Source organism: Athene cunicularia, assembly GCF_003259725.1.
Source record: "Athene cunicularia isolate RWA chromosome 1 unlocalized genomic scaffold, athCun1 chr1_part2, whole genome shotgun sequence".
Taxonomy (NCBI): domain Eukaryota; kingdom Metazoa; phylum Chordata; class Aves; order Strigiformes; family Strigidae; genus Athene; species Athene cunicularia.
Window position 1 is genome coordinate 21337084 of NW_020799092.1, and position 19586 is coordinate 21356669.

Sequence of the window (19586 nt, forward strand, 5' to 3'; positions counted from 1 at the left end):
AGCCGCGCCCCGCCTGACCCCCTCAGCCCCCCCCGTCGCCGGTTTCCAGCGCAGAAACGTCCCGGGGTCCGGTCCCGCGGAGCCAAGGGGAAAGGCCAACCCCGCCCGGGCCGCGGGCTTCGCGGCAGCCGTTTTACCACTTCCCTCCCACCCTCCGTCTGCTAACGAGCTAATGCCCGGTCATTTCCAAGGTCGTACCTCCTCCCACTTCTGTTGCGAGTTGGGCAGAGTGTTTTTTGGTTTTTTTTTTTCCCCACTTTTCTCTGATCCTACAGCAAACGTGGACACTTACCTCAAAGCTCCGGTATGACTACTGCAAGAATACTGCACAGGAGGAGGGATATATAAATTGAGACGGAAGTGTGCGGTTTATGAAGTCAGTATTGTAATTGTTTATTTCAAGCAGTTTTCTGGAAGGACATAATGAATAGTTTATATTTCAAGTTTACATGCATGACCTCACTTATAAACACTAGCATGCCACTTTCTGCTGGCAACTAGACCCCTATTTCAAGACAGCACGGAACCTCCTTTCAGCTGCCTGCATAGGGAGTGTTCAGTGTTCTTAGATTTACATTCTTAAACATTTCACAGTTTGTTATGTAGTAAGGAGGACAAAACGCTAATTTCAAGATTGCTCACACTTAACATGCCCACCACTGACTCTAGGAATGTTTTTGATGCTCTATGATCTTTCTGCTCTCAAAAACACGTTGAAGAACAGTCACCCCCACAGGGAGATTTTTGAGAACTGTGGCTCAAGAACTCTAAGTTTATCGTTAAGACTTGGCCCTGTACTTACTTTCACAGCAACAAGTTTCAGCCACAGGGGCTCATCTTTCCAGTAGTAATTCCCAACAAATCAAGGCATTTCCTGCCTGGAGAAAAAGAACTCTTGCTTGGTATTACTGCTCCCCTCACTGTTCTGGGTCTGGAAATCCCCTCGTAACTTCAGTTGACAGGCATTCTTCACACCTTGTTGTAACTTGTCTGTAACATTCCCCTTAGAGGCAAGTCTGCTTTAGTGCAAGGTAAATCAGTTTTCACATATGCAGGGCTGAGCCTCTTGAGTCAGAACTCACAAAAAAGCACCTGCACTACCTGGGAACACTAAGATTTCACTAAGCAAATCAAAACAGCATTTCCTTATATGTGACGACCTACCAAGCCCTTTATCCTGCCTCTTCTCCTATTCCTCCTCCACCCCACTGAAGTGTTGGGCATTGCAACACTGCAGAGAGCAGTGCAGTTTGCAGCACCCTAAGCTAGCTCGAACCCATGATCCAGCTCTTCCTAACAGCAAAAACACCTCCCTCCTGCCTTCTGTGAATGAGCTGTTTAATTCCTGGTCAGATCTGAGGGCACAGTCACACATCCTGCTTCATGGAGCAGTTCCCTTAGGCTTTTAAGATATCTTCCTCACAACAAAAATCCGTGGGTTGGTTTTGGTTTTTGTTATTTTATCTGAAAGGAACAGATTATCTACCTTCCTCCCGAAGAGCAGGCACAGAAGTGTCACTGGTGCTAGAGGGTCTCACAACAGGACAGTGGAGATGCTGAGTTTAACACTACGTAACAGGATAAACAGAATGTGAATTTGAGTACTATGTTGAGTACTGCAGACAAACAAAAAAACCAACAAAAAGCCCCCACAAAACCCCACCCACGACAAAATATGCCACAGAAAGAAGCAGAATATCAAGTAATAGCTTTCTTCTGAGATGGGGATAAACAGACATTAGAATCACTCAGAAGTTTGTAGTTCATTAGGATTTAGAAGTATTTGTAATGTGTTAAACCATTATAACTTAGTTTCTCCTCAAAGCCAGTCACTTTCACGTATAAATAAATCAGTGTTTTCTGGACTAGTTTTACAACACAGAGGATGATGAATAAGGTAGAAATAATGAACAGAACACATAAGCTCTACGCATACAGACTTCTTTTCAGCAACAGTTTTTCCTTTTGCAAATATATGGGTAAATACTGTATCAATTACTGTGGGAATTTTCTATGGCAATGAATGAGAAACACAGAAAAATAATCGGATACTGTGGCTACTGTACAACTATGTGGATGAGAACACTGAACGACCAAAGGACAGTAAATTCTCTTAATTCTGTGCAAATTCCAATAAAAACTCACAAAAAGTTGTGTTTTCTTGAGTTTAACTGGAGCTTTATTACTTAAGCTGTGACTTCACAGTCTTCACCTTCAGCAATTTGCAAAGAGGAGGCATACAGGAAAGGTTACAACACTTAATGGAAGGGACTCCGTACTGAACAGGGGGGAACAGGGCAATCCCAAGGCAGAAGAACTGGGAGCGCCAATTTGTTCTCAAGTCTCATGTGAGGACTCCTGGAAAAGGCCGATTACTTTCAAGAAATCAAGGAAATAAATTTAGGAAGCAGAACCTGGGATTAAAAGTGAGCTGGAACCAGAGAGAGACAAACACCAATGGCAAAATGCAAATAAACCACTCAGAGTAAATCCAGACAGAACCCAAACAGTAACAGAGGCCAAATGAATAAATAGTCCCTAGGATTAAACCAGATTTATGCTGCCACTCAGCTTCAACAGACATGTAAAGCTGTAACTGACTGTGGCGTGGTGGCTTTAGCCTCTGCTCCCCTGAAGCCACTTGTCCAACCAGGTAGAAAAATAAAGGTCTAATTCACTGGAAATTCTTTCATTTACAAAACTAATGGAATAGGGTTTGTTTTTATGCTTCTGTGTCAACTTCCGATTTATCGTCAACTCCATTCTGCTCCTCTTTCATTTCCGCATCTTCAGTGTGGCTGGTTTGAAGAGTAGCAGCTGACTAAACAGAGACACAAATAAAATAACATTCCTTTGTTACACAAAGTTGTTAGCATTTGCAAACAATAACACAAACATTACTTGATTCTTACCACTAGAATACCTGGTCTCCCTGCAAGACTGAATTCAGATATTAGGACCTTCAGCCAAAAGAAACCAAAAATTTATTTGCATTTTTTCGGCATCTAAGAAACTAGAAGCAGTTTAGAGGAGGCTGAAAAATGAAACACTACTGGTGTTAATGGTTCAAATTCATAATGTGGCACGCACACGCTTGCCACAATACACTTCCTTAACATGTTCTCCCACAAACTGAAATTCATTTAGGAGGCTCCTGCACAGAACTGCTTTTATCCTGCTTCAGTTTCAAAGATTTATTTCAGCAATTCTCATACCATGCCTCCACCCCAAATCTTGGACTGAAGATACCAAGTATCTTTGTTGGGTGACTAGTTCCACTAAGAGTAACTTCAACTCGAGAACAGTCACTGGGATGTCCTCTGTAAGAGCTTAGCTGGAGGAGAATCTAATCTGACAAGGCAGCTGCTCTAAAGGGTCTCTCCTCACTGTATCTTCTAGTCCACATGAAAAGTGGCGGAAAGCAGAGTGCCATTGGTAAGAGTCCGAGGCCGGTTTTTACAATAGGACATAACCAGCATATCCAGACCTTGCAATAGCTTTCAAACACAGTAAAGGGAGATAGAAATATCTTCTTCTGCTCATCTCAAAAGACAGTCCAATGAAGTTGCTATTCCACCTGTCAGCCTAGCACCCTGACCCATCTGTTTTATTGTGAGGTTAGATGAGAACCAAACAAAAACAAGGATATAAGCATGCACTGTTATGGGCACGGAACAGGAGGGCAAGAAGGGGTAGACTCCTTGAACTACAATGTTACATCAACTTAGCTGCCACAAAAAACCACAGCCAAAGAACATGCAGGCATCAAAGGTCAACCTTTCATCCTCAGAAGCATTCTGTGAAACACATGAGAGCAAAGTCTCCTCTCCACAGAAAAATCTGTTAGCTATCAATCCTGGGCTTAAGATAAAGTGATAAACATCCTGACCTTTAAGAAAAAAAAGAAGAAAAAAACACCCCCATACTTCACATATGTGAACTATTCGAATTCATGAAAAGAACTACCGATACAAGTATGGCCGTTGAACTTCAGTGGATTGGATTTTAAGACATGCAGATGTCAGGAATTTCAGAACTATAGTCCAAGCTGGCTTTTTAGCAATCAGAAGTCATTTGGTAAACAAGCCCTATACTCCAAAACTCTTGAACTACTCCCACCACCATTAATAGAGAAACTGTTGGAGCTACAATAAAGCAACATGATAAATGAATTAACAGGAAAACATGTTTTCTTGCAAGAAGAACCCCTGAGACTGACCTGGGGAGTAAGCATCCTTTGTTTACAGTTCCCTGTTCCACCGATCTTTTTTCATACAAAAACCACATCAATTTCAAGTAGGCCAGATGGACCCAAGAAAAACAATGTAAACACATGCATATTCCCAAGATCATCTAACTATCGAGAAGAATGACCCAGACCAATGGCATCCTAGTCTGTATCAGAAATAGTGTGGCCAGCTGGACTAGGGCAGTGATTGTCCCCCTGTACTCAGCACTGGTGAGGCCACCTCAAATACTGTGTTCAGTTTTTGGCCCCTCACTGCAACAGATGTGGAGGTCCTGGAGTGTGTCCAAAGAAGAGCAACGAAGCTGGTGAAGGGTCTAGAGCACAGGTCTTATGAGGAGCAATTGAGGGAACTGGAGTTGTTTAGCTTGGAGAAAAGGAGGCTCATGGGAGACCTCATTGCTCTCTACAGCTACCTGAAAGGAGGTTGTAGCAAGGTGGGTGTTGGTCTCTTCTCCTACGTAAGAAGCGATAGAAGAAGAGGAGACAGCCTCAAGTTGCACCAAGGGAAATTTACACTGGATATTAGGAAAAAAATCTCTTCACCAAAATGGTTGTCAAGCACTGGAACAGGCTGCCTAGGGAAGTGGTTGAGCCACCATCCCTGGGAGCACTTAAAAGACGTGTAGATGTAGTGCTTAGGAACAAGGTTTAGTGGTGGACTTTGCAGTGCTAGGTTAACAGTTGGACTCCACAGTTTTAAAGGCCTTTCCAACCTAAATGATGCTATGACTCTATAAGCTGATTCTGTCTCAAGTAGATTGGAAAACTGGAACTATGTGCCATGTCTTCGCAGTGTCCCAGTCTGCAATGCAAGCATTGTGAGTCTGCCTCTTGCCAAGAATACAGCTCTACCACCCGTCTTAGGGGCTGAGGTGTACGTTTTGAAAAGCATGAAAGCAGCCATTTTGTATTTTTAATGGGTATAGTTTGTTTCAGCAATCCACTCTTCCTCTCTCAACAGCAGATCTTGCTGTGTCCCACACCTAGGGGAGGAAGCCAGATTCCTAGCAGCTGTGCTAGCTGAAAGGCACCTGCAGTCTCAAAAGTGAAGATGCCCAACAGTGAAATCATTCTAGCTTAGTTGCTGTATCTTCATCTTCCTGAGATTTTTCATTAAAGCCTACAAAAAAATTCATGTGCTGCATGGCTATATGTGACAATGTCAGAGGACAGAATACCATCTTCCAGGCTCCAATAACGCAAGGACTGTTGACATCAGGCTGCTTTAATTAAAGATACATAAATACATGGACAATGACATCTTCCTTGCAGAATCACTGGGGCGTGCCTGTGTTTATGTGTGCGTTTACACTCCCTCTGTGAGAAGCAGAACCAAATTCCACAGAACTACTGCTACTCTTTGAAGAGAAAAAACAAACAACACACACACAACTGTAAAGCTACAAACAGCAGCTTCCCCACCCAACCATCCAGTTTGGGGCAATTATTCTATGCTTACTGTATGACTGCTTTAACAGAATTAAGAGATGAAGAGTTGAATACATCTCCCACTGTCTCTGGAAGATAAATTATTTCAGATATATCTGAAATTTTGAAAGATAGGGGTAGGGGGAGAGGTTTGCGAAGTGCTTCATGTACCAAATTGTCAGCTGACAGCTGAGATGTCTGAATTGTCAGGACACACTCATCTGAGGACAGTGGGCCCCTGGACAGACTCACTGACTGTCGACCATAGGAAGCTGACATACCAGTATCTGACAATTTTTTAAGATTTCTCTTTGCATATTCTGCAGAGGTGGATACAAAGATCAGTGAAAATAACCCCACAAGATGCAAGCTTCTGCACTGCCCAAAGTTACTGAGAAAAATCTGAATTTGATATATATCTCAGATTTATCTTGGAAGTTACAGGTTTACATATTCCTTCTAGTCCATCAGTTTTAAGTAAAAGAGAACCTTTTCTTAGGATATGTGATTCTCACCAGCAGTTTCTTGCTAGCTCATACAACCTTGTTATAACCCATTTTCAAATATTGCAGTTGTTAACTGAACTGGTGTTTACTAAAATTCTAGTGAAAGCTTAGTAGGAAAACCACCCATACAGTAAAGTAATGAATCTTCTGACAGTCTGAATTCTGGCACTTCATAATCAATCTGTGACCTTTGAGATGGAGAACATCAACCACATATTAATGTCTCCAAGAGAAACAAGATGGTGCTCAGCACCATCTGTACAACATGTAAGGTCTCAGTAGCTGGGCCATCCAAGCACCAGAACGGACCCTTTAAAATGATCAGTTCAAGAATAGGCACTTTATTCAGTTCTTGAACGTTATAAAATTTGCATCTCATGACTTCAGTTGCCTTCTGTTTAACACTCGTCTGTTGCAAAATCGGTTGAAGTAAGTAAAAGCATTCTGTGCAATGCTTGGTACTGCTAGTTGTCTTGCTCAAACAAGATGGACTAATCATTTTGACTGTTGGCTATTTCCATTTCCCCTCAGAGGAAGCTACTTAAGAGTGCTCTCCCACTATATTTATCTGTACTAAGTAGTAAGCTGAATACCTAAAGCACTATTCCTTGTCTAACATGTGACACCAGCTCTTGTAGTCTTCTGGAGTAGCTTTACTTACTTTTAAATCTTTGTCTGCAAGCCTTTGGAACATGTTGGCATACATCTTTTTCTCTTTCTCATGCTGCTCCCGTATTTTTTGTTGACAAGTTACCAGTTGCACTTTGGCAGCTTTGTTACTTGGATAAAGTTGTATCACTTTCTGGAAATCTCCACGGGCCAATTCAAAGTCATTGACAGCCAAGTGCGCTTCTCCACGCCGGAAGAGGCCTTTTTCATTGTTGCTATCCAGTTCAAGTGCCTGCATTAAAAAGACAAACAAAACCACACTCAAGAATATATATATTTTTTTTAATTAAAGTAAGATGCAGTCAAAACACCGGAGGCTGCTAGAATTGTACCCCTTCTGAGGCAGATCTATGAGTCTTGTCAGGGCTTACTAATAAGGTGAGCTGGATACAGTAGAAGTACAAAAAGAGGACTGAATATTGTAGGCTATTTGACAAGAACCAGCGAGTCTAAGATTTAGTCCTAACTCTATTCCAGCTTTTTGACAGACCTTTGCCAACATGACTACCTTTATGATATCTCAAGTGTTCCTAATTTCTAAATACTTGGATATTCTCAACGTAGCAGTGATTTAGTAAAAGACATACAGGGGACAATAATTATGAAAACAACCTGTTGGGTATTTTAACATTGTGTATTTAGCACTACCCAACTGCCAGCTGATAAGAAAGAACAAACACCACATGACACAGTATCCCTCAAATCATTAAAGCAAGAGATAAACCGTCAGATTGCTTGTGCATCTTAAGAATAAATAAAGCTTTACTACCTTGTTGCAGTTCTCCAAAGCCTGGGAGTATTCTTTCAGCTTGAGATGGCACATAGCTAGATTAAGGTGGGCAGCAAGCCTCAAGCTTTTGGCTTTTGTATCCTCCTCATCGGAGAGTCCCGATTCATGCTCCAGCCATGACACAATCTTCTTATACTGTAATGCTGCCCGTTTGTATTTCCCCTCCTGTAAACAAGGCAGTTCAATTATCACATAGCTCACAGTAACTTTTCTCTCTCTTGCCCCTCCTGCTTACCTTGAGCAATAGATCTGAAAAAAACAATTCAATCATAAAATAACTTCTATCATCAAAAATACACTACTTCTGAAAGCCATTCCTGCATAGGATCAGCAAATCTTTAGGAATATGTACTGGTTTCCCCACTAAGGCTAGGGCTATAGGCCAGCATAGGTACTTCACTCTTAACTCCCACCTTGTGTTCAAACTTTTAATATAAAACAAGCCAGATGGACACTTTCAAAACAGCACAACTATTGCTCTGTCATGAAGATAATGGAAATTCTGCCTTAAGCTGGTCCAATTGTTTTAAACAGTTTGTCCACACATCCCTACCCAAATTAATGTTGTTCATTCACATGCACAGCAGGAACTGTAACCTTACTACTATTCAGTGTGTGCCCCACAGTTATCTGTAGGCACAGCAAACAGCTGACAGACAGAACTAACTCCATGTTGAGTTAGTTCTTTCGATATTCCAACTCTGAGGATTTCTTTAAGACACCCTCCCCTCCAGCCTGCTGTAAAAAAATAAATAAATAAAAAAAATCAGAGAATACCATGGCCACCACTCTGAAATGACAGCAGCTGCAATCATCATTATCAGCTCACGACATGGAATAAGAAATGCTATTATTATTTGGAGACTGTAATTTACCTTGAAGTACTGAGTGCCCCTCTCCTTCACAATGCAGCTTTGTTCCAGCTTCTCGTCTGTGTTCATTTCCCAAGACTCCTTAGCCTACGCAAACAGGAACAGTTCAAATCAGTGATACAATTCCTAGGGAAGCCAAGTGGCTATGCTGCTTCCCACTAACAGTATGGTAGAGCCAGGTCTGCAAAGCAGATTTTTGCACTACTGTAACTGGGCTAGAGCAGGAGAGACACTGACAGCAACAGACAGGGACAGTAAGAACAAGGACAATCTCCGCCAAGAGCTTGCAGCATGTCATCATCTCTGACAACAATGGCTTCCCTCTTTCAGATCAACGTTCAATGATTTCATCATCCTTTAAGCTGCACTCATACTTCTTCCCCCACCTCCCAATCTCTTTGGGACTTCATCTCTCATTCCTACCTTTTCAAAGCTTTTGAGTTTCACTTCATACTGTAGCTCTGCATCAGGAGGGATCTGGAATTTCTCCTTCCCAGCACTTCCAAAACCATAGCTATAAGGGGAAGAAAAGAAACAAGAATTCCAAAACTATCCAGCCAAACATATTTGCTACGTAGGAAACTGGAGGCAAAAACCCCATGAAAACCTGGGATGCCTACACAGCATTATTACAAGACAGAGGTTTGAAATCTGGGTACTATCCTAAAATAAGCAGGCACAGGGTAGAAGAAGCTGGAGAAACCTGGGGTTAATTTTTTTAATCTCTAGGCTACCAGTTCCTTTTTTTTTTTTTTTTTTTTTTTTTTTTTTTAAGTTTACGTGAAGGAAAAGCAAGTTATCTCTCCCCCAAAAAAAACCCCAAACCACCCCAAACTTTGAAGTTATACACATCCTGGTTTACATTCATGGTCTTAAATGGAACAGTTCTTTTAGAGCACCTGTATTTTAGTACTATTCTTAGAAAATCAAAGACGACGATATATACAGTGATTAAGTGAACAGCTGTACACAACATACCACCTATCAGCTGATAAATAGTAAATGCCTACAGAAAGTTTCTGTGCTGCAACTCCAGTAAGAAGCTGCATATGAGCAGGAAAACCCTCAAGATCAGATTGCTTTGCTTTTCTTCTCCCATCAGGTTCAGTTCCAAGTTTAAAAGGTTGAAAATAAAAAGGAAAATTAATTAAACCTGTATGGAAGCAATTAGTGAAAACTCCACTTGTTTCAAATGTGTTTGCACTGTAAAGAAAAAATTCTTATATCCAAGGCTGTTTAAGCTTACAATATTGTGCAGTCATAGATCTCAGTCAGCTGTTCCTAGTCTCAGGGAGTTCTCATCATGGTCAAAGGTTTGGATATAACTTTGCCTAAAAGACTTTGCCTAAGACGACTTTGAAGGTCTTTTTCCAAAAGGGTTTCAGAACACCAGTGAACATTTTCTACTGACAAAGGATTTTTGATACTCTTTACTAACTATATCACCTATGGACTAGCTATCTGGTCACACTGGACTGCTCAGAAGGCTCACATCAGCTCTTTTCCCATTCTGAGGCTGTTCTTCAAATATCTTTATATGCACTGCTGTACTGTAAGTACTGTTAAGAGGCACAAAAAAAAAAAGTAAGTTAGAGAGCAACAGTGTTTTTTTCAATATTCACCAAAACCAACACTATAGAGACTTAAGTAAATCTCTCTTGGGAGTGCTACTACTTCACAACCAAGTGGCATACATCAAATTTTCAGGGCTAATGAAGTTTTTACTACAGAACTGAAAAAAACCTGAAAGGGATTATAACAAAACACTTCATTCTTGTCAGATGCTTAGTATAAGCCCTTCAAGTATCAAAAGATCTGAAAGAGCCTACTTGGGTTTGAGATAGAACACAGACTCCTCCGATTTCTCCATTTTTTGAATTGCTTTCTCCAGACCATGAGGAAGATCATAGTTGTCACCTTCTCCAATCTCAAACCGCAATTCCCGCCTGTCAAAAACACGATCTCCATATCGTCCTTCAAACTGAACTGGTAACAAAAAACAGAACAACCCAGAGAAAAATCAGAAGATATCTATGTATGGTACAGGGCAAGTAGCACAGGCAACATAGGGAGACAAAGCCTCCTCCTTAGAACAGTCTTTTCTCTTTTAACAGTTACCTATGCATGGTGGCTACTGGCAGCAAATAAAACTGCTGCTGCTAAACTTAAAAAACCCTTTTTTGTTCATCTGTTGTTTGGTTTTTGTTGGTTTTTTTTCCACTCCAACAAGTGCCAGCACTACCTCCCCTCTTTTTCGTCATCAAATGGAAATACTTTATTACTCATCTACCTTTTGTGATCAGATAAGCACTTCATCAGATTCAGTATCTCTGTTACTGCTGGACAATGTAAACCTCTCCAGAAATAACAGGTTAAGTTACTTAGGAAGGGAAGGAGAAGACATGTATTCCCCTCTCTCAGGGCAAGGAGTTGTAGACTGGGGAAAAAGGTTCTGCCCTCCCACACGGTAAACCCATTTACTATTTGTGTAATGTACTTACTCTCCACAAGTGCACCCTCATTGGGCTTGGAGTAGCCTTCCCCCTTTTTACGGATTCTTCGGATAATGCCACCATCTTCATCATCAGTGAGGTCCTCCCCCTTGAACTCAAAAAGTTCTATCTGTGGAGGGAAGAAAAGCCTCGCATTTATTCTCATCACATCAATTCAGTTAACTCACAGAATTTGATCTCCAGAGAGAAATCTCTCTTGATCTCCAGATCTTTGAAAATACAGCGTTCAGGAAGCCACCATGTTAATGTCCTGTAAGATATTAGATAACCAAGGCTATGAAGGTGCTGTATTCGCTAGATACTGGATGGAAACCTATTGAAGAGCTTCAGATTATATTCAGGCCTTTACAGCTTTTTTGTCCAGCAATGTTGGTCTCCAATACTGCAAACTAAATCCTTTAGCTGAAAGGACTGTGAACCTGGCTTCTGAATAAAGTTTACATTGGCCACAATGCTTAAGGACTACTGCAAGAAAAGACTATTGACTTCTTTAATAGTATATTTGCTAAAGTCTGCAGGCAAAAGCATGGACAGTGGGTTTGGGGCTTGAGGTTTTGTTTACTGGGTTTGGTTGGGTTTTTTTTTTAAGGGAAAACACCTTTTGATTACATTAAGCCAGGAAGAATTTGCTCTCAGCTGCCACTTTGCAGTGCTACCACACTGATCAGCAGCTGTCACATCCTCTTACTCTACCGTCAAGGAGAATCACCAGTAGTGTCACTGCATCCAAGGGCTGGAGAGGTTTGTAAGCAATGCAAGTACAGAAGTAGCAGGAAAATTAATTATAAAAATACAATCCTTATCCTGATTGAATTTATCTGAATTTGATCACAGATGGAATGGACGGTATAAAGTGCTTGGAATGGAGTCCAAAGCTATTCCAAATGCTTGTCCTGCAATATTAAAACAAATTCTAGAATACATTTTCAGACTTTGGCTATTCCCCACCTGTTTCTTAATCCTCTTACTCTTGAGCCACAGGACAACAGTTTCAAAACTTCTGGGTCACTCTCCTTTCATGCCTGAACAGAGTTAGTGTTCTCTCTTTAATCTTGTTATGTTTTCCCCTCTAGTCTTGTCTTACTGTTTGTGTATTGTGGGATCATTTCAGAAAAAAAAATTATTTCCAGAAGAATGATACAACAACAAAAGCATGATCTGGCCCACCTTTAATCTAAAATCGTTGCTGCAACAAACTGTTTAGAATTTTTAAGCGCTGGTGTTAATGTAGGAGATAACTACCCAGTCTAAATCTTCGCCTGCCCTCTGAAGTCTCTAATGCAAATCATAGTTTGAAGTGGGAGTATCATGACAAGATGGAAAAATAGTCTAATAAAAAAAAAAAATTTGTTGTTGCTGCTATGAAATTAAGAAAAAACAAATTTTGCTATCCTATGTTTGAATAAAACAATAGTAAAAACAGCAGAAAAGAGCAAGCCATTATAATCATTGTTTGGACTAAGTACTTAATTTAAAAAAAAATTTTCAGGGCTAATGCTATGGATGTTCATGACACTGGACTTAAGATACCTGGAATGCAAAAGGAACGTACAACTAGTACTTCCACTTTGTATTTTGATGGATACCTAATAACAAATTATATCACAGCCTTTCTCTTCAGTCTGTCTGAAACAAGCTAAGTCACTCCAGAACATCCCACTGATGACCACGTAGGTTTCGCCATTTTTTATTATTATTGTTTTTTAACCTTAACAACAGTATTCTACGGAAGAATCTACCTACTCATATTGCTCAGCAAAAGCAATCATGAAAAAAAAAAAAAACCCACCAAAAACTCAAACCGTAAGACATTAATTATTTCAGGTCATAATGAAATGCTGATGTGGTAATGACCAAGCTACAAAATCTTTTAACATTTTAGAGGGTCTTTAGAGTCCTTAGTTTTAAAGGGTCCTTTTTAAGGTAATTCATACAAAATTTTGGTATGGCGATTGTACATACAAAGGAACTGTGCTGACATTGTTTCAAGTAATAAAATGAAACATAGGAGCAAGACTAAAGAAAGTGGAAACTTAAAGAGAGTTTATTTGTTGTAACCAGTCATCTGCAGGTCATTTTCTTAGGGAAGCACAAAACCATCATAGGTAGCTTCAGTGCTTTTCTTTCTCCCTTTCCTCCTATAACATTACTGCTCAGGCAGGCATCAGGGGATATAAAGGGTCATGAATGAAACTTTTATCTAAACAGTACCTAGAAGATGGAGAGGTCAGACTGGCATCATTAAGAAAAACCTAGTGGGAAGTGAATAATCTGAATGACTGTATCAGTAGTACTCTGATAAAACAAATTCCATCTTGTGGTTAGTGATTCCATTTATCAAAATTAGGTATTATCTCTTGTTGCAATAATGTAGCATCCTGCGTACTAGTGCTAAGCCCTTAAGAATGCTTTATTATGCTGCCGAGGTAGAAGGTCTTGAGCACACTGAGTCACTGCACATGGACACTAAAAAGCAGAGAAACTGAACTCTTCACTAACTGCTACACTGCAGTTCTGTTTGTTTTTCCTTTCCCTCAAGCAAAACGAAGCGAGTGGAAAAAGGTAGAGGGAAAAAAAAATTGTACATTTTGCATTTGAATCATCAGGTCAGAACACCATAAACACGTGTGTTTTCATCTCCCCCTTCAATCCTGCCCTATATTACACTTAGTATCACCTGCATTTGTGCAAAACACACAGCATTCCAGCATATGTAGTTTGATCAATATAAGCAAGTCATGAGTCTCTTCAAATTTATGTATTAAAAAGTGCTGTTTAAGAACAGTTTTAAAAGATTCTATTTTTCAACAGTCAACTGCAGAAATAATGGCATTAATTTTGATGTACTTGAAATGAGTAAGTTCTCGTCCCTTAGTGGCTTGGGATACTACCTCCTGGCAGTATTTTTGGAATCCTTCCGCACAAAATACATCTTTTATGGTATTACAAGTTCCTGGAAAAAAGAAATGCAAATACACTATCCAAATGTAATACAAATACAATATCCAACTATGTTTAATTTACTCTTCTTAACAGATGCTCATTGTTTCAATTAAAATCTAAATAGGCTTTCAGTCCCTACTCCCTGAGAGCTGTTTTTACCCGTCTCAGCATTATGAGTAACCATTCTCACTGTTGAAATAACACAAAAGAGACAGCTGCTATTTCCACTACCTTTTGGGAAGGAGAGAGGTGGGGAGATGCTTTAAAGATCACCAGGAAACAAATTCTGTCCTCTGCTGCTGAGGTTAAGAAATACCCATACTAATCAGCTCTATGCTCACCAAAAGACATGCGGTTCACCTCTGAGGAGACCAACTGTTCATGTGAATTGTAAAACTAGCGTTACCCAGACACCAAACTCAAGACTGATCAATCTGTCACAGGGACCAACTGCGTGCAAAAGACTTTCTATGATGGTAAGATTCATCAGTGTAGCCTGGATCCACAGACAGACTTTGGTAATCAACAAGCAACCTGAATCCAAACTGTTCCTGTAGTGCTTTAAGGCTTATTAAAATTCTCAGCTCTACAGAAAACAGAATTCATAGTTGCAGGGCTGTTCAAATACAGTTTATATGGGGTAATTATCCCTTTTCTCCTCAATAGCTTGTACTAGATTGTGTTAACGCTGCAAAGAAAACAAAAAAGTATGAAATATATATTACTGAGGACATTAACTGCTTTTTCTGTTGCTGAAAACTTCATAATGTTTAACATCAGTATCATCACTTTTAGCCTATGAAGTGGAAAGAGGATTAAAGATTTTTTTTCAGCTGCTTCAGAGTCTGCCACTGAGACAGTCTACCCTCCCAACCTGCACTCTCCTACAGTGAATCATTCCCTAACTAAAAGTATGAACACTGGCAAAACGTTCAAGTGTTTTAAAAATGCCAAAATAAGGGAACCTGAGCCACTGCAGATCAGTAGCAGTCAGACTAGAACATTATGCTTTGCCGACACTACCCTAATTGACCATATTTTTCCTCTTTAGAAAAACCTAACATTCCTGTTTTGGAAGGCTATTACATCAGACATATGATTTTTGTTTATTTTTCCAGGGCACCGTTTTAGTGACCGTCTCTCACTTACCTCAAAAATCAGCGTAGCATTGGGAGGTATCTTTGGGGGACTTCCAGCTGAGCCATAGGCATATTCTGGTTTACATGTAATCCGACAGATTTCACCAACCTTCATGGTCGCCACAGCAATGTCCCATGCTTTGATCACCTCACCTATGCAAGTCAAATTTCAATCACATGATTGTGAGGCATACGTGAAAGGCATGACTGGCTGTGAAACCGAGCATCGTCACTTTTAGCATACAAAAGCTGAGATGGAACAGAAATACTAGAAGACTTGTGCTCACTCTTGAGTTCTGTACATCAGTTTTAATCCTAATTAAATTATAAAGTTACTTGAGGACCCAAATTTAGCTGAATTCCTTCATTCTAGGTGTAGTGGTTCTTCTCCTCCCCTTACTTTCTCACCTACAGAGAATACAAGTCACCTGAACACAGACACGGGCTGAAGTGCACAATCTCAAGTGCGAGGAAATAACAATAAACTATTTGAAGAGGAAGGTCTTAGGGTGAGAGATTGCAGGCTCATATTTTGAAAACAATCCAGAACAACAGCCTTTTCTCTCTGTACTTTTATCAGTTGGCAAAGACCAGCAGGAGTGGTAACTAGAAGTTACATGCACTTGTAACAGAAAGTGGGAGTAAAGCAGTAGTAGTATTCCTTCTAAAGCCAAAACTTAAGTGGGAACCTCAAGTAACAAAATCCTATCTCCTACTTCAAGCTCTCCTACTTGCTGCTCCTTTCAACACACTCAAGCAGCCTTTTTTGTATTAATACGTACACTTCATATCATCTCAAATTTCAGTACACTGCAGAATTTATCTCCCAAATTAAAAAAAGCAGCAGGTAAGAAACTGTCAGGGAAAGCTCAGATTGAGTATTAAGATTCACTGGAACAAGGATGTTTGGATTCATGCATTCAAAAAATGACGGTTTTTGATAACAAAGGGATGCACTACTTCAAGATTCGTATTTGGGTTAATTTGGGAACTTAAGGAAAAAGGGAGTAAAGTTTCATCAGGCTGCAGCAGACAGCTGTGCCCATGCACCCTGTCCCAGTATCTGGTCACAATTAAGTACTCCTGAATTTGAGTCTGAAAAAAAAAAAAATTCAACAAAATGTTCATTCTGGCTATTTAACTATCCTTTATTACTATGCTTCAGGGCAAACTGGCACCCTGGAGTGCTTTGTCTGAGGCCTGTGAATTCTTCAGCAGGCCTCATTCAAGAGGCTACAGAGTCTTCTCATTCACAAGAATATCAAAGCCATTCTGGTTCTGACTGGGCCGTTCTACAGGAACAAACCTTAAGCTCCAAACCCAAGTTAAAATAGCAACTTTAACATGCAAAGGAGCCACACAGCAAGGAAATTCCATCTCAATTATTACCAAAAATTATCAATACCAAACACAAGATATTACCTTTCCCCAAGTCAAATGAAAATTTGTCTCTCCTGTCCAGACTGGAGTCAAATTTAGTGCCATCGAGAAGCCATCCTGTGTAATGGACGGTCACTTTATCCCCTATCATCGGAGACTCCGTCCCACTGCCTTCTCTCTTGACAACCTGAGAAAAACAGTAAGCAACATTAAGATGATGAAAACGAAGTCTGCCTATTGGACATTAACTCCATTTACTTAGATGCATGCATTATCATCTTCAGTAGATAGAGGATTTGCAGGTTTACTTCAGTTATCTGGAAATGAACTGACTGTTTTGTCTACAGATTAGCAGTGTTGCAAACGCAGGAACCTCAAGATGGCTCTGCTGTGATACAAGAACTTAACTGGCAACAGTTGGCACCAGCTGACAAATCTCTGCATCTATAGTTAGCAATGTCACTTCCCTTTCCCTCAACAAGATTTTAAATGTTCTTGAAACTTCATCAGGTAAAGCATTAGGCAGGGCTTTCTTTGCTTTAATGAAGTAGTTTCCTCACAGCCACTCTATCATTACCCCCAAGTTCAGTGTTTAAGGCAAAGCATTTAAACAAGATAACAAGCTGGTTCCTTCTATGCCAGGTGTATTCTAACATGCATTCTGAGACTACTCGAGTTAAACCACAGTTTAACAAAGGTTAACAGAATCTCACCCCGATGCAGGTTAGTTCTAGCAGCCAACACAGTAACACATAGGAATTATTATATTGTATTAATTTTATCTCCCCACAACTGATAGATTGCCAGCACCCTGATTTCACATACAGCTGCAAGGATTTGATTTTCTTCTCAAGAGGTTCCCCAGCCTAGCTAGCAACACTAGTATCAACTAAATCTACACTACACAAAAAGAAATATCAGCCAATTTCTCTGAAAAAACTCATCTGAAACGTATATAAAAATAGAGAATACTGACATATCTCATAGGGCAACAACATGAAGCCCTGCCCATAACAGGATTCCAAAGATCAAATTTGAGTTGTTTCCAGTACTGATTGGAGTATCTAGCTCCAAGCCAAAGCTCTGCATTGTTTTAGCTATGCAAAAGGGAACCAAACGGAGGACCCTATTTGCTTGCATCTATAGAGATGTGGAAAACGTAGTGGAACACTTATTCAAGGGCAGTTACATAGAAGTATGGATTGGTGCTCCTCCTTTAACAAAAAGCTATAAAAATGTCATGCTTCTATACCAATCATGTTTTTCATTGAAGGAAGCAGACCTTTGCAAGTCTCCTTCTCAAATTTTAACTTCTTGCAACCAACCACTGTCAATCTCCCACTTGGCCTCCCACCATCCCTGCAGCTAACTATACCACTGAAATGGCAGCACCCTCCACTCAAAGCTGAGGCAATACGGACAGCCTCTGTCAGACTCTTAACAAGCTGAAAGCACCTCACTTGGATGCATAAAAGAGGGGAGGAAAAAAAAGAAAAAAATATACTACCTGCTCAGTTTCCTAGGGAGAGAATGCAGAGTGTGAAAAGGGATGCCTGACGTCACACAGCACACCATCCCCTTACCCTGCACCACCTCAGTGCTACAGCAGTCATTAGCATTACAGAACTAATCTATTGATTTCTCCCCCAAGGAAAGCAAAAATTCAAGCAACCATTCTCACAGAGATCAGGGAATGGAGATATATGAAAATAATGTGAATTTGGTAATCAACCTAAACTACTTCATGCTTAAGATATATCTATGTAAAAAAACAAAAAAAGTGGATCCAAACTAGAAATTTTAAAGCAGCTAATCTGAAGTCACTTTGAAAAAAATAACTGCGTTTAATGGAAATTTACTAAGCTTTTCCAAATGCCATATTCTTGTAGTGTCATACCAAGTTATCCAACATGAAAATAATTACTATCTCATTTTCAGTATTTATACAATATTATTATTTTGCATTTAAGACACTCGAGTTTCACTTTTTTCATATACTCAGTATGGCAACCCCATATTCCATAAGGTTTACATTTCCCTTTCAGATGGAGAAACCTGATTTTTCTGTTCATAGTGACTGCAAACATTTCTATTTCTAAACTTAAATACTTACACTAGAAATAATGCAAGCACATTCAGCAATACCAGGTAAAAACCTCTGGATACTATTCTGATATAAAGCTAATGAACAAATAAGAAACTGCCTGGGATCAGTGCAATGATGCCAGTACAAAATTGGTGTAGGTTAGTTCAGACTTAGACCCTTGATTTCAATGGGTGTATTCTGCACTGTGGCAATTACTAGAAAAATAAAATTCATGAAGGCTGGACTTTATGATCTTTACAGTCTTTTGCCTTAAGAATTCACAATCTCACCCTTTTTGAAATTTTCACAATGTCAGTTCTTTTGCCAGTATTTTCTCCCCTGCCTTTAAAAAAAAATAGGAAAAAAACCAAACAAAACCAAAAACCACCTACTGCTTCTCCCACCATCACAAGATGGGCACGGCATGGAGTAGGCAGACGCTCTCTGCCTTTTACCATGCTCAGGGATCTGATGCAGGAGACTGCAGGCAGCTTCCATGCGGATGAGAACCCTGACCTGATACTGTGCTATGTGCAAAAAAATAAAAATAATAAACTCTCGCCAAAGCACGGTAGCAGGAAATATTGGGAAAGCAAGAGTATCAACCAACCCCACATCTTTGATCTGGTCCCCGATACCCCTCCTGAACTGGAGACATTGCCTCTATGACAAACCCAGAAGGCTCTAAAGGTTAAAAGCAAACTCAGAAAGCTCTAAAGGTTAAAACCAGAATTTTGTCTTTGCTGCCGTGCCGCTTTTCTTCTTCCACGCACCGTAACTCTGACATTTCACTGTGATTAAAAAACCGCATCCAGTGACTGTTAAACCTTTTAAGAGAGACTAAAGAAGTTTCTAGAGATGTGGAAATAGGAAATATCTGACAGAGGAAGTCAGCGCAACTCCCCCTCACGGTATAAATTCTGCTCCCCTTATCAGCCCCCTTCCCAGCACGAGGAAAGGAGCCAGCCCGCCGGCACCCCCCTCGGCACGGCCCGCGGGTGCAGCCCCCCC

At 40.3% G+C, this 19586-nt stretch overlaps 1 protein-coding gene across 1 annotated transcript; it reads right to left on the bottom strand.

Moving 5' to 3' along the window:
• Window positions 1-1437: 1437 nt before the first annotated feature.
• Window positions 1438-16701, bottom strand: FKBP4 (FK506 binding protein 4). The gene is made up of 9 exons (XM_026863815.1): window positions 16532-16701; window positions 15120-15262; window positions 11016-11136; window positions 10344-10500; window positions 8938-9028; window positions 8518-8601; window positions 7622-7807; window positions 6845-7084; window positions 1438-2821 (listed from the first exon to the last, which is right to left on the bottom strand). The coding sequence occupies exons 1-9, from the start codon at window positions 16638-16640 to the stop codon at window positions 2723-2725; spliced, it is 1230 nt and encodes a 409-aa protein (XP_026719616.1). The 5' UTR covers window positions 16641-16701; the 3' UTR covers window positions 1438-2722.
• Window positions 16702-19586: the final 2885 nt, after the last annotated feature.

Coding starts and splice junctions, on each gene's coding strand:
- FKBP4 (XM_026863815.1), bottom strand. CDS start 16,640: ATGATAGGGGATAAAGTGACCGTCCATTACACAGGATGGCTTCTCGAT. Junction 15,263..16,531: donor TTCATTTGACTTGGGGAAAG/GTAATATCTTGT, acceptor TGACTTGCATAG/GTGAGGTGATCAAAGCATGG. Junction 10,501..11,015: donor TGAGGGTGCACTTGTGGAGA/GTAAGTACATTA, acceptor TTTTGTTACCAG/TTCAGTTTGAAGGACGATAT.